The sequence below is a fragment of the Notolepis coatsorum genome (assembly GCF_963971535.1).
Source record: "Notolepis coatsorum genome assembly, chromosome: 6".
NCBI lineage: Eukaryota > Metazoa > Chordata > Actinopteri > Aulopiformes > Paralepididae > Notolepis > Notolepis coatsorum.
This window is the reverse complement of record NC_140170.1, coordinates 136,381,575-136,399,699: the sequence shown is the minus strand read 5'-3', so window position 1 is coordinate 136,399,699 and position 18,125 is coordinate 136,381,575. Positions and strand designations below refer to the sequence as shown.

Here is an 18,125-nt window from a genome sequence, read left to right as displayed (position 1 = left end):
TGGCTACAGTCTCCTTATTATGTTACATTGACCAGACATCGAGCCTTCTAACAGTCAATGGTAACGTAATAAAGGGTAAAATTGCTAATGAGGGACTTTGAGGGGTCAGAAAAGATTTCGGTTTATTGGGTTTGTTCTCTATAGAATTGAAATATTTTGTGTATGTATTTCAGTAGATTTAATGTATTCATCTGTATACATTTTAAGGCATTGATGTATTACTGTATGTTTCCAACTTGAACTTAAGGATGTAAACTTAAAGGTCCCATGTCTTATAAATTGCCTTTTCCAGTGTTTAGCATTGTTTTCTAGCAATGTGGGGTTGTATCAATGGGGTCTGTGTCTCTAATTCTCATTTTGGCTTATCAGTCCAGTTCACATGTCACGAGATCCTCCCCATTGAACTAAGCCATTCTGAATATCGCGTATCTGTGACGTAGAAGAATTCTCATCTGCATAACTAACACCCCCTCTATGGTTGTAGCGCACACTCAACCATTCGCTCAACAACAGAGCGAGTGGAAATACTGACACTTCCTCAAACGGGTTGAGGTGGCGCCGGTGCCGACAGAGAGAGAGCAGAGAGGGAGAGGGAGAGCGATAGAGAGAGAGGGATACGGAGCCGGAGCATTTTACACACACTCCCGACTGCGTGTGTGTGGGGACACTCAGTCGGGATGCATCGCTCCTCTCTCTCTCTCCCCCTCGAGTCATCTCGGAGCATTTACACACATTCCCGACTGCGTGTGTGTGTGGGGAAACACACGCGCGCTCTCTGAGCATCTCTCCTCTCCCTCTCTCTGTCTCTGTCTCTCTCTCGCTCGTTCTCTGCTCTCTCTCTCTGTCGGCACTCGCGTCACGTCAACCTGTTGCAAAATATCATAGCGCACACTCCCACGCATATTCCGATCCGTGCAATAATATTCACGGGGTATATATTGTCATTTGAAACAAGTTAACAATGCATTGTCCCGTGGGATTATGCCCCCCCCCCCCCCTGCGGCAACATTAATTAGTCTCCCCGTCTATCTCTCTGTCTCTCTCTGTCTGCCAGTGCTCTCTGTCTCTCTCTGTCTGCCCCCCCCAATACACAGAAGGTTAACCCTTTCACGACCGTCGGTTGTGTGATAGTAAAGGGTTAACCCTCTGTCATGTGGCAGTAGGGTGACCAGGTGTCCCCCTTTTGGTTGTACTGTCCCACCATTTGACCAAATGTCCCGCGTCCCTCATATTGAGAGGATGTCCCTCTTTTCGAAGCCAAAAAAAAACATGCGTCTAAAAGCCCCTCCCTACAGACAGTAAACGTAGCAACCCGCCTCTTGTCCACACACATTGCTCTGATTGGTTATAGTACTTTAGCGCGCTGCTTGCCTGCTTGTGACGTGACTGAGTCGTGACGCTACCTCATATCGCAGATCTGATTGGTTATAGTAATTTAGCGCACTGCTCTGCTCGTGAGAGTTGAACTTGTGACGCTACCTCATATCGCAAATCTGATTGGTCAAAAAAAACACAACAACATTACAAGCGAACTAGTTCAAGATGGAAAGCAGTAAAAAGAAACGGACCTGCAGTTACAACCAAGACTGGCAAACGACACATGACTGGGTGAGGCAGATGGCAGGCAATCCGCAGCAGGCTTTCTGTGTTTTGTGTCATAGTTCGTTTTCAATTGCGCATGGAGGAGAATACGACTTGAAGCGCCACAGTAGACGTGAATCTCACTTGAAAGTGGTTCACCAAAAAGAAACATCCAGATCTATGGATACGTTTATTTTTAAACCAAACAATGATAGCCAGACGGACAAGGTCACTGCAGCGGAGATAACAAGTGTCTATCACATAGTACAACACTCCCATTCATACAGGTCAGCCGACTGTGGTATGAAACTAGCTCCTGTCATTTTGCCAGACTCAGTTATTCTAATAAAAAAATTTACATTATCTATCTGTCCCACTTTGTCCCACCAAAATCTTACTGTTGTCCCACTTTGTCCCACCAAAATCTTACTGTTGTCCCACTTTTGGACTTTTTGCATCTGGTCACCCTATGTGGCAGTGAAAGGGTTAAGAGTTATACAGTAAAGTACTGCACCTTTATTTTTTACAAGCAAGAACAAGAGCTAAGAATAAATGTAAAGTGCACACTAAAGAATTAAAACAAATAAACAACTTAGCTAACACACAATAATAACAATAACAAACAATAAAATAATGTGCAAATTTGCTTTCAAAGAAAATTAAGAAGAAATGTAAAGTGCACACTAAAGAATTAAAACAAACAACTTAGCTAACAATCAATAATAATAACAATAACAAACAATAAAATAACATGCACATTTGCTTTAAAAGAAAATTATGTATTGTAAAATATGTTACACATATATAATCAAAATATAATATGCTAAATAAAAAAAAATAATAATAAATGACAAATTCACTTTGTCTAAAGAACTATTTACAACTATTTACATTCCACTCCCTATCATCACACTTCAAGGTTAGCCTGTAGCTCCTACTGGTTTCCATGTACAGTGCAATCCTTCTGGCCTTCCTCGCTGCAAAGTCATCAATCACATCATCATATGAAATCTGACCACCAACCTCATGGTTAATACTGATTACAGCCAGACCACTGAGGCGTTCTTGAGCCATGGTTGACCTCAGGTATGTTTTCAAGAGTTTTAATTTGCGGCCGGGCAGCGCAGTGGACTACGCGTCTGTCTACCACCGCAGAGACACTGATATCGAATCCAGCTGTCAGCGGTGCCTCCGGCTTGGCCGGTCGTCATACTGACACAATTGGCAGTGTCAGCGGGAGGGAAGCCGGTGGGTGGTATCTGGTCGTTGTAAACAGCGACTCCTACAGGTCGGTCAGGGCGCCTGCACAGCGAGGAAGGGATCTGGGTGAGGTAGTGTGCCCTCCCACGCGTTACACTCACCCAATGAGAGTCCTCGCTGTCAGGTGAAAAGAGGCTGCTGGCTGTCTCCTATGTATCGGAGGAAGCATGTGATAGACTTTAGGGCTCCCTAGACCGGCAAGTAGGGGGGAAATGCGCGCAACGACCAGGAAGGGGAGGGGGGAATTGGCATAACGACTAAATTGGAATGGGAGGAAAATACAAGAAAAATAGGAGGAGAAAAAGTGGATAAAAAAAATAGTTTTAATTTGGAAAAACTCTCGGGTAGGGCGGCTACGTGGTGCAGTGGGCAAGGCGCTCACCACTAATACTGGAGACGCTGGGTTCGCCTGTTCGAGCCCAGCGCTCCACATTGCTTTCAGTTTAGCTGGTCGTCCGTACTAATACACATTGGCAGTATTAGGGGGTGGGAAACTGATGGGTGGGGATCGGGCGTTGTGGACAGCGACTCCTACAGGTCGGTTGGTGCGCCTGCGCAGTAGAATCAGGAAGCGATGGGAGCGGCGCCATGCTCTAAGACAAACTCTAACCTTAACCAACTCCGAAAGAATGCCTAAACTTAACCGGCGAAAGAAAGACAGGCATTCTATTGCCATGCTCTAAGACAAACTCTAGCCTTAACCAACTCCGAAAGAATGCCTAAACTTAACCGGCGAAAGAAAGACAGACGCTAGTTACGTTTATATAGAGAGATGATAAATTAATTAAACGTTAAAAAAAGAAAAAAAGAAAAATTGAAGTGATTCGAACTTGTCACCAACTGACCGCAGGCTCCACAGCAAGCTGAGGAACGAGTTGAGCTAACCGTCGATGTTAAAACAGGGGGGATTACAAATGAAAGCTGAAAGATCGCGCCGTGCAGGTGAAAAGATGCGACTGCTGTTAAAAAAGAAACTTGGCTGAAGCTACTGTTACTGGTAGCGTTGCACTGATCCGCAGAGCAATACACAAGTTGGGATATATTTCTGTGAGCTGCTTTGTGTGTATGAATTTCAACAACTCAAGAGTTGTCATGCTCTTTGATGGCAAGTCAGGTACATTTTCCAACTCCTGAGCCAGCTCCTTCCCATCCAAATAAGATTGCCCTCCATGGTTTAAGGTGTGTACAAGTGCCTCTGCTTGCTTCATCAGCTCTTGGTGTGGCAGGTCTTGGAAGTTGTACAAAATTGCATACCTTTCACCTTGGCATGTTTCTCTTTTTCATCTTTTCTTCTCTTTTTATACTGTGACCTGGATGGCTTTTGTGTCATAGTTCTCTAACATTAGTCTTTCTTTCCTCGATGCTCAATTCTATAAACACTTGACCGATACCCATCAATGCACAGCACTCTAGCATGTTCTGACTGTGAACACCTAAAGCGGAGGCTCAGACCGACTGACCGGTTTAGATTTTTGGCTCATTTTCCCTTATGTTAATTATTTTTTATGAGGGCGGCTAAGTGGCGCAGTGGGCAAGGCGCTCGCCACTAGTGCAGGAGATGCTGGGTTCGAGCCCAGCTCTCGGCATTGCTACCAGCTTGGCTGGTCGTTCATACTAACACAATTGGCAGTGTTAGGGGTGGGAAAGCTGGTGGGTGGGTCCTGGTCGTTGGAAACAGCGACTCCTACAGTTCGGTCGGGGCGCCTGCTCGGCGAGGAAAGGATCTAAGGGGGGTAGTGTGATCGTTCCACACGTTACACCCTCTCAGTGAGAGTCCGCGCTGCCAGGTGAAAAGAAGCGGTTGATTGGCTACACATGTGTCGGAGGAAGCACGTGATACCGTGATAGCCTCCACTCTCCCAGACCGACTGTAGGGGGTAGATGCGCAGCGACCAGGAAGGGGATTGGGAATTGGCATAACGACTAACATTGGGATGGGAGATAAAAACTGAGGAAAAAGGAGGGGGAAAAAGATAAAAAAATTAAATTAAAAATTATGTAAAAATAATGGTTGCAGATATAGAGGGGGGCGCCAAAACTGTGCCCTAGGCAACCGCCTATATCGCCTGTAGGAAGATCCGCCCCTGAGCCCAGCTTGAAATCTTGAAGTGGAAAAATGCTGCTTTAGAGTACTTGATTAGAAATACAAAACCTTACAGATGTGTTCCATAGACTCAAAGGAATTGTATAAAATTGCCCAAATAGTGAAAGGAATAGCAAAACATGGGACCTTTAAGTTAATGATCAAATATCACTGTCAGTCAGTATTCATTTGACATTAAGACACAACCATTTGTCTATCTGCATCATCAACAGGAAGTCTTTCTGTTACCGCCGGCTACAATACCTGAGCTCTAAGTTCCAGATGCACATCCTGCTGAATGAAATGAAGGAGCTGGCGTCTCAGAAGAAGGTTCCTCACAGAGACTTCTACAACATCCGCAAGGTAAGAGCCATCAGGATGAATGTGGATCCGCAAGGTAAGAGCCATCAGGATGAATGTTGATCTGCAAGGTAAGAGCCATCAGGATGAATGTGGATCCGCAAGGTAAGAGCCATCAGGATGAATGTTGATCTGCAAGGTAAGAGCCATCATGATGAATGTTGATCCGCAAGGTAAGAGTCATCAGGATGAATGTCATTAAACAAGGTAAGAGCCATCAGGATGAATGTTGTTAAACAAGCTAAGAGTCATCAGGATGAATGTTGACCCGCAAGGTAAGAGCCATCAGGATGAATGTTAATCTGCAAGGTAAGAGCCATCAGGATGAATGTTGTTAAACAAGCTACACATAGCCATAATTTAAGACAGAGATTATGCGTTCACAACGCTATCATTGAAGTAGGTGCTGGCATTCACGTACGACACCCCCTGGTGGCTCTGATAGACATCTCATACTATTTTGTATTCTTTCATACAAAGGAGTATCTCTCTCACACTGCTGTCCTGCTCTCTCCTGCCCCCAGGTGGACACACACATCCATGCATCTTCTTGTATGAACCAAAAGCACTTGCTGCGCTTCATCAAGAGAGCCATGAAGAAGTACCCGGGGGAGATCGTCCACATCGAGCGTGGCCACGGACAGACTCTCATGGATGTGTTTGAGAACATGAACCTGACGGCCTTCGACCTGAGCGTGGACACTCTGGACATGCACGCGGTGAGGACCAGGGCATGGGATGAGGACCGGGGTGTGGGATGAGGACCAGGGCATGGGATAGGGACCAGGGTGTGGGATGAGGACCGGGGGGGGGGGAGGGAGATGAGGACCATGTTGTGGGATGAGGACCAGGGTGTGGAGACTATTTTCAACTGTAGTAGATCACACAAGGAAAGAATAAATAGTTGAGGAAATGGTGTCTGCAGTTCGGCAGGTAAAAAAAAGGTGAAATGCTTCTTTAAAGGTCCCCTGTTTTGCTATTCCTTTCACTATTTGGGCAATTTTACACAACTCCTGTGAGTCTATGGAACACATTCTGCATTCAAGATTCCAAGCTGTTTTTGGCTGGGCTCCGCCCATACTAGCAATGCGCTTTGAGTGACAGTCACCCACACAGCGTGATACATGCGAGAGAGAGAACGAGCGAGAGGGGGAGAAAGAGAGGAGAGATCGCTCAGTGAGCGTGCGTGTGTGTGAGCGGCTCGACTCGCGATTTTGTGTAAAATGCAGGTGGAGAGATCGAGACGGAGAGAGGGAGAAATCGCTCAGTGAGCGAGTGTGAGCGGCTCGACTCGCGATTGTGTGTAAAATGCAGGTGGAGAGATAGAGACAGATACAGGGAAACCGCTTCCGCATTATTCCCACTGCTCCGTTGTTGAGCGAATTGTTGATTGTGGGCGGTGGCTTCAACCACAGAGGGGGCTTAGATATGCAGATGAGCTGCATATCTTTTTACCTCCCCTAAGCGTAAAATTCGAATGGCTTAATTCAGTGGGGGAGGATCTTGTGACATCTGAACTGGAGCAATCTGCCAAAATGATAATCTGAGACACAGACATTGTTGATACAACCCCACATTGCTAGAAAACAATGCTAAACACTGGAAAAGGCCATTTACTGTATAAGACGGGGGACTAGTTTCAACACTAGTATTCAGGAGATTCTGTACAAAGGAATAGAAGTCATTCGGACTAATTCTTTTATCTCTTCTCAGGACCGCAACACGTTCCATCGCTTCGACAAGTTCAATGCCAAATACAACCCCATTGGAGAGTCTATCCTCAGAGAGATCTTTATCAAGACTGACAACCACATCGAAGGGAAATACTTTGCACACATCGTCAAGGTGAGGACAAATGAGTAAGAAACAAGACATTTTCACTTTGACTTCAGTCCTTTGCTCCTCTTAAGGAGCATAACGTTAAACCACTGGCAAGTGTCTTCCATGTCAGATGGTTCTGGGCAAGAGGAATGGTTGCCTGGATAACCTATTAGGCTTGTAAAGGTCTGCTTATTTCCAATTAGCCTTACTCACTTACTCCATACTGACGCCGCTGCCATCTTTAATGGAGACGAGGCTACGGGTGAGAACCAGGAGAACCGCACCGAATCCCATGTTGTGACTGCTACAAATTTCATTAAAAAAAAAAGTGGGGGAAAAAATAAAGTAATTCTAGCATCAAAATGATAAAACTGACAACTAGAAAAAATAATCTAACTGTTCCTACACAACACTTTTTTTATGCCGTGTTATTTCCTTAGATCAATATGAACGCACCTCAGTGAGCAGATGACTAATTCACTTCCATACATTTCAAAACACAACAACGTAAGGTTATGTATATAACCAAGTTCTATGAATTAGGCGACGCTCAGCATCATCTGCACTGTACTTCACTTCGTGCACGAGCACTGAATAAAAAAAAAAAAATTCCACCATGTACCTTTACATCCCAACATTCGCCTGGCCACACCCCCATCCGCTTACCTTCATAAGCAGGTGTGTGGTCAACTACTCGCCTCCTTCCCAAACTTTCACCACAAGGCGAGATCAAGGGCCGCAGCGGCGTCTGATGCTGAGCGTCGCCATAATTCATAGAACTTGGTTATATACATAACCTTACGTTCTATTTCATTATGGCTTTCGCTCGGCATCATCTGCACAAGAGAGGCTGAGCGGGAGCCATAGCCCGATAAATGTACCCCGCTGAGGCCCCCCACAACCATCAGACCGGGGAGGACCGAGCCCCCCGACCCTCCCTAATGGAGGATACCCCCCCTATTGGAGGCTTACGGGAGGGAGACGGATCCGACCGTGCGAAGAGGAACTCAAGCAACTCAACACACAGGGTGAGCAGACCGTGGCTTGACCCCACGACTACACACACGCACAACCCGCATGCCACCAGGGAACGAACGGAAGGAACAACCTCGTTACTGCCCCCAAAATCACGGGGTCAAGAGCAAACCCAACCCCGTGGCAAGGCCGTAGCAGCGGAGCGCGAAGGAAGACCCAGACCCACTGAAGGGACTGGATCCCCTGGAAAAAGGGGGCCCGGAGAGGTCAATGACGCCAGGCATCAAGACCCCACCAGGCGGTCACTTAGTGACACCGCCCCCCACATCGCCAGCGTATTCGGATAAGGCCCCTCCAAGAGCGGGCCCTTTCCCCCCAATAGCACACCGCCTGGCACACTGACCCTGCAGAACAGGCAGTCAGCATGGCCGTAAGCACTCAAAAAGGTTAACCAACGGAAGCAGGCAGCGCACCGGGGAAACCAGGCAGCAGGCTGTAACCTGAGCCTGGAGCACTGCGGACGAGACAGGCGCCAAAGGAGTCAGCTGAAAACAGCCCCCCCGGCAGAAGGGGCGTATGCTGGCGTTGTTGATCACCATGACAAAGCCTCCATTAAAAAAAAACCACCCAGAGGGGTCGAGGCAGAGAAGGCTGACATGATTGGCAGACGTCATGAACGTGCAAGGGCACACTCAACCGGGCAACCCGGGAGTTGACTCTGCTCCAACATACCAGGGAATCAACTACCCTCTCGGTACAGACGGTGGTTGTTCCTATAACCCCTCAAGAAAAAACTCAAACACACCTGCGGGTATACACCAGCTATACCGCAGTACAAGTGTTTCAGTTTCCAAAAAAGGGTTATCCCAGGCCTACGGTATCAACGAAACTTTACTTCGGACCGTGCCCGGCGGCCCGGGAAGCACACAGGATTACCAGAGGGAGTCCAGAAGACTACCCCAACAGCCCCCTCTTCGCCATGCGTGAGAGAGGAGCGAAAGAAGGAGAACCAGCCCCTTACAATAGTGCCAGGTACAAAGGAGTACCCAACAAAGGGTCTCCATAACGCCTAACCCTGTGACACCCGGGCCGACGCGGCATTTTTCCCCCTGAAAAAGCCCAAGTCCCTCAGGGTACCAGAACATCAGATCTGCATCCCCGGCGGACAACGGGTTAACTGACCTGGACCAGCGTGACCAGAACCAGTCCCGTGCCCTAACCACGCTGACATGCCTACTCCAGGAGAAGGGGCAGATATGCGTGTTGATCTAAAACATGAAAAGAGGGCGCCACCCAGACGGTCCCAGGGCGTGAGACCCCTCTACCTATGTTCTGATCTATTCCGTTAACATCCCCCAGATATGAACGAGAATCCGTCGAGACCTAGTAACAGGCTCTCGGAAGAGGAAAAAACCCCCATCCCAGTTGCTTTATAAAAACGCTGTTTTAATAACAAGCAACCAAGGTGTACTAGACACCCGCATGATTCTTATCAGAAACACCCCGAGCCAGCACTATGCATGCGTCGGGACACAAAACACATCAATGAACAGTCTAACCAGACCCCACATTGATCCCTCAAGGCGCCTGGGAGAACGACAAGAAGGGTGTGGTGCTTCATATACTCCACACTCTTTTATTAAAAAAGAAAGAAACACAGACTGACGCAGCCGAGGATAAAAACTGTTTACATTTTTATATCCCGTCATCCCTACCACAGAGGATAGACGGAACTCCCCAGAGAGACTTCCCACGTGAGCCATAGATTGAAAAAGCCACGGTAACCTTGAGTCATGTGACCAACCGACTCAAGTTACGCGTATATCGAGCGTAGTGGAACCTTAATTCCTACGCTCTATCCTGACACTTGACAATAACAGACCTTACATACGGGTCTAACTCACGGAAGCCATCGTCCAATAGCAACGTGCGTAGTGACGTGTGCTATGATGGGGGGAAACCCAAGACTCAACGCCTGTGATAGGTGCAGAGTCTGGGAAACCCTCCCCCCCCCCCCCCTCCCTGCCAAGCCGTCTAACAGCTTGGCCCTGACTGAACTAATAAGAGAGGAATAAACCCCCTGACCAATCAGAAGAGGGAAGGAGGGGTTTATCCGGTACCCCCTCACAAGCCCAACCCTTGCATACAACAACAACAACTAGCCATATGATACCTTTAGTAGCAATGCTAATGAATAGCGCAAGCTAATACAATGCACGCTAACCACAGCTAATCTGTGAACAGGGTTTATAACAAGACCAAGTCGCGTGTGTGTGTGTGAATCCTACACCCGCATCCATGTTGTAACACAGAAAAAACATTGATAGAGAGAGAAAGAACGGCAGAGCCGTGGTACGTTTTCATACGAGCATTACTGCAAACCCAACACAACAGTGTTGTACTGTAGCTCAATATCACTGTGTAAGCAACAGAGCAGACAACTAGCCTCTACCTTTATGTGGAGATTCAGGCCGAGGCAGAAAAAACCCTTTTTCAACCGAGTGTAGGCTGCAGGCCTTGCTTAAGCTCTAACATGAATGTAACCCTCCTATCAACCCATACTAGCGAAGATTCACACGTTGCAACCCCATCATATGTTTGGTGAATAAACACACAGTTTGTTAACAAAAAATACAGTCCCCCTTTAGAGGGGACTCTTTATTTTTGAACAAAATCATAGCGGGGCCGGGAAGGGAAAAACAGAGGGGGGGACCACAGGGGGAAAAAGTCACTGGGTCCTAGTGACGCCTGCCACGAGCCGCTCGGGATTTGCCACCCCGTGGAGCACCGGAGGGACGGTAAACAATCGGCGGCTGGTCTCGACGATCCCTACCGTCGCCTCCGGGCGTAGATGGGCCGGCTGTCGTAGCGGAGGCGCCCTCTCTCCTCCTGGCCTTCTTCCCCGAAGGTCCAGCAGTGGCGGTGGTGGCAGCGGCGGCCACGGCGGAAGATGCTCGACGACGTGGCGGCCGTCTGACTCCACCGGCGACATCGGGAGGGGGGAAATGAGGCTGGAGCACGGATCGCTCCTCCTGCATCTCTCTGCAAGTCGAGGTCATCAATTGCAGGGCCGTCCCGAATAGTCCAGCATCGGAGAGGGGTGCCGTCAGAAGTGGAACTCTCTTCTTCTCCGGCACACGCGCCTGCTTTAGCCAAAGGTGGCGCTGGACCAGAGTTACCAGGGCGCGTACTTTCCCAGCGGCTATAGCCTGCAGCTGAGTCAGATGCAGGATGGCTCCTGCCGACTGGGCGAGCTGGTCATGTTGTACATCAGTCAGCTCCGTGCCGCCCGTCAATATCCCGGACATGAATCTCGCCAACTGCGCGATGTTAGACGCGGCAGCTAGAGATTGTGTTCCGGTGATAAATGACTGGTCGCTCCAATATGCCAACTGCCTCGCCGATTTCCCTTGGGGAACCGGCTTCCGTAACGGCTCCCACACCACCTCCGGACAAAGGAGCGCCGCCATCGGCCTATCAAGCCGTGGCACGCCCTCCTTCATACCGTCGACCAAACCCGCCACCGGCGTGACTTGCACGTAGGCAGGAGTAAGGCCTATGATGTGGGAGACCACCTGGCCCTGACGGACATAGGCCGCCATTGAGGGGAAAAATGGGTAGACAACGTCCACCCCTCTCACCGGGCGACGTTGCCATAGATGACCTATGAGATCATCAGGGACAGGAACAGGCAGTGGCTGCGGCAGCGGCACGCCGTTTGCGACTGCCGCCGCCGCCATGAGCTCGGGAAACAAAGCACGCAGTTCCCCCTGCAGACTTTCCTCCTCCGAGCCCGCATCCCTCACATACAGCAGGCTACTACTTGTCAAGGAGCCACACTCCGATGTGGCTGATAGCAGGGCATCCCGCCGACGAGTCAGAGGTTCTACCCCAACGTCTTCGAACGAGGCGCCCCAAGGAGACATCTCACCCCCCTCCAGTGTTACCTGGACGGGCGGGAGATATGTCTCCACCGGGCCTTCAAATAAGAACCCGTCCGCCTCTATCATGTAGTCCTGTCTCCATCGGGCATGTAGAGACCGCCGCATCCTCACCTGGCTCCAGCAACTCACCAAAACCGGGCCGTTTGCGTCTGCAAGCCACCATCTTGCGACGGGAGCGAGCTGACGCAAAAAGTTTGCGTCTCAAATCCCCCGCAACCAAGGGAACCGGCCGCCCAACAGCGGACGATTCCCCGGAAGCAGAGGAACCAGAGCCGGAACCAGGCCATCGCACAGGCGACGGCCCCGGTGCACCAGCTCCTTGGAGAGGCAAACTACCCATCGGACGCCTACCGGGCGTGGCTGCCGACCACGAGAGAGGTCTCAGCCCCGCTCCAAGACGCACGACGGAGGCGGAAATGGAGAACCGCTGGTGAAGAGTAGCGTTGCGAGCGCGACTCCCCGAAGTAGACATTATGACTTAGTTTTTTTCTATCGAAATATATGAGAGAAGAAAAAAACAAGCAACAATGTAAACACGTCTCAACTTTCTTCAGCTAACAACCTCGTCAAGTGTGGGATCTACCGAAGGCACTTCCTTGTGGTGAAAGTGAAGAAGGAGGCGAGTAGGTGACCACACACCTGCTTATGAAGGTAAGCGGATGGGGGTGTGGCCAGACGAATGTTGGGATGTAAAGGTACATGGTGGAATTTAATTTTTTTTATTCAGTGCTCGTGCACGAAGTGAAGTACAGTGCAGATGATGCTGAGCGAAAGCCATAATGAAATAGAACTACAGTTAAAAACAACAGTCTTGAGTCTTTACATGAGTCTTTAGTTACATTAGTGTTTCTTTCTAATTGCTATCTTGTTTGGTTCTTGAAGCAGTATATTCATGTGTATGAATATATGAATGTATTATATATATATCATATATATGAATGTATATCCCGACCCGGACTGTATTTTATTCTTTATTATTATTTTTTTATTCTTATTCGTGACTTTTGTTTTTGACTAGTTAAATGTTTACTGTTTACTGTGAGCGATCTGTAGTGCTGAATTTCCCTCTGGATAAATAAAGTATTTCTATTCTATTCTATATCTACAGCTAAGTTTTAACATTAACAAGTGAATGGGTACTTCGGCAACTTTCCACCTCATCAACCGATATGGTGGACATGATGATAAGACAATAGATGTTGTTGTCTGACTTCTCTCCGTCACTGTTTTTACAGGAGGTCATGGCTGACCTGGAGGAGAGCAAGTACCAGAACTCAGAGCTGCGTTTGTCCATCTATGGCCGCTCTCGCGACGAGTGGGACAAGCTGGCTCAGTGGGCCGTTCAACACGGGGTTTACTCTGACAATGTGTGCTGGCTCATCCAGGTGCCTCGCCTCTTGTGAGTAGCTCCTCCACAAGCACATTATTCGCACAACAACCACAACATAGTTGATGCCCCATTGACATTCCATATCATAAACAATACACAGAACTATAAACGCACTCTCACTCACTTGCACTCACTCACACTAACTCTCACACACACACACACACACACACACACCCTCAGGGAGATGGCAAGATCTTAATTTAATTCAATCTTTATTTATACTCTAATACAATCGATAATACATTAAACTCATTTACAGTGCCGTCGAGATGTTACATACACAAGTGTCACAGTGTGTTCATAAATATAAAAACATCAGACAATCAGAATAATTAAGGGCACATTTTAAAAGACATAAAAAAAAATCTTTTACAATCTTTTTAAATCCATTTAAATCTTTTTAAAAGAATAAAATAGCAAAAAATTAAAACAGAGGTACAAATTTAAAAACGTCCATATTGTGGTGACCTGATTGGTCATTAACACATTGAGTGCCACGCCCCTTCCGGGAAGTGACCCCTTCCTTTCCGTCCATTAACCCCATGTAAACGTAGTTGTAGTTTGTAGAGCTAAACCTATATTTTATAGTATAGCTATGGGTCTAATAACGCAGTCGAGTCTCAGTGAGTTGCTTCTGGTCAACGTGCAAAAAAACTGATTATTTTTTCATCCGTACATTTCCATTTTATACCGTTTTGAATCCAAACCATCCCTACAAGCGTGTGTTTTGCCGGAGTGTTTAGGACCCGCCCCCACACCGCAGCTCGGTAGAGAAAATAAACGAACTCGTTTCTAACAGGGTGCAATAATGGCCCAAGGCGTTAGAGGGCGGTATAAGGCCGTCTGCCAGCTCAGACACACTCAGAACAGTATGCACAAGGTGCCCCGCTGAATTACGAATGGCAATAGCGAATAAAAGAAATACCGTGAGAAAAACGTAGATCTACGTTTCCGGCACTCAACGATCGGGCGACAGAAACGTAGTTCTACGTTTTCGGCAACCAAATGGTTAAGGTTCTAAACCCATAGACACTAGAGTGTCTAGTTTCAGTGTTTCCTGCAGGGTATTCCATGATGTAGGGGCAAAAAAGCCAAAAGCAGATCTACCAAGTTCAGTACTCTAAGTATAAGCCAAAAACTGGATAGTGTACGACAGGGTCCATTCCAATAAAGAACTAATATAATTTGGACAATCTCTAATTATGGCTTTATAAATAAAAAGATTGCAATGCAACTTACGTCTCTCTGCCAGAGAGGCCCACCCGACCTTATTATATAGGATAGAATGGTGAGTACCATAACTATCACCGGTGATAAATCTAATGGCTGAATGGTAAACAGAGTCTAAGGGCTTAACTCAATCGGTGCCAGCCATTAGACGCCGACCGCTGTAGCTGGGCCAAGCATTAAAAGATACGACTGCGTGACCTTGTTTGTAGAGCTAAATCTATATTCTATATTATAGCCATGGATACATTACTATAGTCATTTGACACTGTTTCTTCCGGTCAAGATGCAAAAAAGAGAATTTTTCCATGCATACATTCCCGTGTTATACCGTGGTGAATATAAGTATGGTTCTGTATCGTATGGCTCTCGCTCGGCGTCACTCATGCACTGTCCTCGCACGTGCACGCGCACTGAATAAAATTCCACAATGTACCTTTATCCCAGTATTCGTCTGACCACACCCCTCATTAGCTTACCTTCATAAGCAGGTGTGTGGCCATCTACTCTCCTTCTTCTTCACTTTCACCACAAGGAAGTGCCTTCGGTAGATCCCCACTTGACGTGTTGCTAGTTGAAGAGAGTTGAGACGTGTTTACATTGTGCTTAGTTTTTTCTTCTCTCATAACTATTCAAAAAGAAAAAGCTAAGTCATAATGTCTACCTCGGAGAGTAGACCGACTCTTCACCAGCGGTTCTCCATTCCCGCCTCTGTCGTGCGTGCTGGTGCGGGGCTGCTGCCACTTTCGTGGTTGCCAGCCCAGCCCAGGAGACAGCCGATGGGTAGTTTGCCTCTCCGAGGAGCCGGTGCCGTCGCCCCGGCGGTGGCCTGATCCCGACTCTGGTTCTTCTGGTTCCAGGGAATCGTCCGTTGTTGAGCGGCCGGTTCTTTTGGTTCTGGAGGATTTGCGACGCAAACTTTTCGCGTCTGCCCGTTCACGTCGCAAGATGGTGTCCTGCAGACGCGAACGGCCTGGGTTTGGGGAATTGCTGGAGACCAGCGAGGATGCGTCGGTCTCTGCATGCCCGATGGAAACTGAGGATTACATGGAAGAGTCGGACGGATTCTTGTTTGAAGGCCCTGTGGAGGCGAGTATCCCTCCCGTCCAGGAAACACCGGAGGGGGGTGAAATGTCTCCTTGGGGCGCCTTGTTCGAGGATGTCGGGGAACCACCTCGGCCTCATCGGCAGGATGCCCTGCTATCAGCCACATCAGACTGTGGCTCCTCAACCGGTCGAAGCCTGCTGCATGTGAGGGATGCGGGTTCGGTGGAGGAAAGTCAGCAGGGGGAACTGCAGGCTTTGTTTCCCGAGCTCATGGCGGTAGCTGCCGCTGCAAACGGCGTGCCGCTGCCGCAGCCATTGCCTGCTCCTGCCCCTGATGATCTCATAGGTCATCTCTGGCAGCGTCGCCCGGTGAGAGGGGTGGATGTTGTCTACCCATTTTTCCCCTCAATGGGGGCCTATGTTCGTCGGGGCCAGGCGGTGTCTCACATCATGGGACTTACCCCCGCCTACGTACCAGTTACGCGGGTGTCGGGTTGGTCGAAGGTATGAGAGAGGGCGTGCCACGGCTTGATAGGCCGATGGCCGCTCTCCTCTGTCCGGATGTGGTGTGGGAGCCATTATGCAAGCCGGTTCTCCATGGAAGATCGGCTAGGCGATTGGCATATTGGGGTGACCAGTCATTTATCGCTGGTACACAGTCGCTGGCTGCGGCTTCTAACATCGCGCAGCTGGCTAGATTTGTATCGGGATAATGACGGGCGGCACGGATTTGACCGAGGTAAAATGCGATCAGATCACCCAGGCGGCAGGAGCTGTCCTGCATCTTACCCAGGTGCAGGCCATAGCCGCGGGGAAAATGCGCGCCCTGGCCACCCTGACCCAGCGCCACCTTTGGCTGGAGCAGGCTCGAGTGCCAGAGAAGAAGAGAGCCCCTCTTCTGACGGCCAACCTCTCCGATGCTGGACTATTCGGGAAGGCCCTGCAGCTGATGACCTCAACGTGCAGAGAGATGGCAGAGGAGCGATCCGTGCTCCAACCCCATTTTCCGCCTCCCGTCCTTGCCGGTGGAGTCAGAAGGCTTCCACGACGTCGAGCTCCCTCCGCCGTGCCTACCACTGCCTCAGCCGCCACTGCTGGCCCCTCCAAGAAGGCCAGGAGGAGAGACGGCGATTCTGCTGCCGCCGGCCCATCCACGACTGGAGGAGACGGTAGGGAACGACGTGACCAGCAGCCGATCTACTACCGTCCCTCCGGGGCTTCTCGGGGTGGCAAAACCCGAGCGGCTCGAGGCAGCAGACGCAGCTAAAGTGACTTTTCCCCCTGTGGTCCCCTCTACACCCTCCCCGGCCCCCTCATGATTTTGTGCCGTGAAAATAAATAAAAAGTTCCCTAAAAAGGGGATTATATTATTGGCCAAACAAACTGTGTTTCTTCAACAATACATATGATGGGGTTGCGAAATGTGAATCTGCATTATTACATTGAGAGATGAGTCATGTTGTGTTACGAGATTAAGCAAGGTCTGCAAGCATACACTCAGTCATAGAAAGGTTCTATTTAGCCTGACGCTCCACATGCAGGTAGAAGCTGGTGGTATGTTCCGTTGCTTGAGCAAAGTAATGTTGATCCACAACACTGTTGTGTTAGTTGCAGTAATACTCGTACACACACGTTCCACGGCCTGGCCGTTACTCTCTGTCAGTGTTTTGCTATGTACGACATAGAAAGCGGGTGTAGGATTCACACACACACAACTTGTTTTGTTATAAATCCTGTTCACAGTCTGTGGGTAGCGGGCATTGTATTAGCTTACGCTATACATTGGCATTCTACCGAAGGTCTCAAAATGCTACAGTTGTTTTTGGTGTGTAGGGAAAAGGGGTTTGTGTGAGGGGGTGCCGAATAAACCCCTCCTTCCCACTTGCTTGGTTTAGGAGATTTCTTCTCATTCTGCTGAGCCAGTCAGGGCCGAGCCGTTCAACGTCTTGGCAGGGGAGGGAGGGGGGGGGGGGTTGTCCTGACACGACTCCTATTACAAACAGGAGTCGTGTACATGGTTTCCCCCCGTCATAGCATATACGTTGCTATGGCGACGGCTTCCGTGAGTTAAGATCTTTATGTAAGGTTTGTGGTGTTAAAGTGTCGGGTTAGAGCGTAGGGCTTACGGGTCTGCTACGCTCGATTTTATGTGTAAACTTGAGTCAGTTGGTCACGTGACTCACAGTTGACATGTCTTTTTCATAACTACGACTCATGTGGGAAGGCTTCTGGGAAAGTTCGGTCTATACTCTCTGACTAAAGGAGTGACTGGATGTAAAAATGTAAACAGTTTTTACTCCCAGCTGTGCAGTTTGGGTTTATACTGTTGATGCTTCTTCTTTATTATTATAAAGAGTTGGAGTTGGTTGCATCTCACCCCTCTTGTCGTTCCCCTGGGCGCCTTGGGGATTCAATGAAAGGTCTAAATAGCCTATTT

General features: G+C 48.7%; 1 protein-coding gene across 1 annotated transcript in view; it reads left to right on the top strand.

Annotated features, from left to right (window-relative positions):
- The window catches only part of ampd2a (adenosine monophosphate deaminase 2a), a 119,428-nt gene that overhangs the window by 76,853 nt on the left and 24,450 nt on the right, over positions 1-18,125 (top strand). Inside the window, 4 exon segments of the mRNA XM_084316731.1 lie at positions 5,158-5,287; positions 5,809-6,003; positions 6,998-7,129; positions 13,260-13,423. Coding sequence (XP_084172857.1) covers positions 5,158-5,287; positions 5,809-6,003; positions 6,998-7,129; positions 13,260-13,423 — 621 coding nt within the window.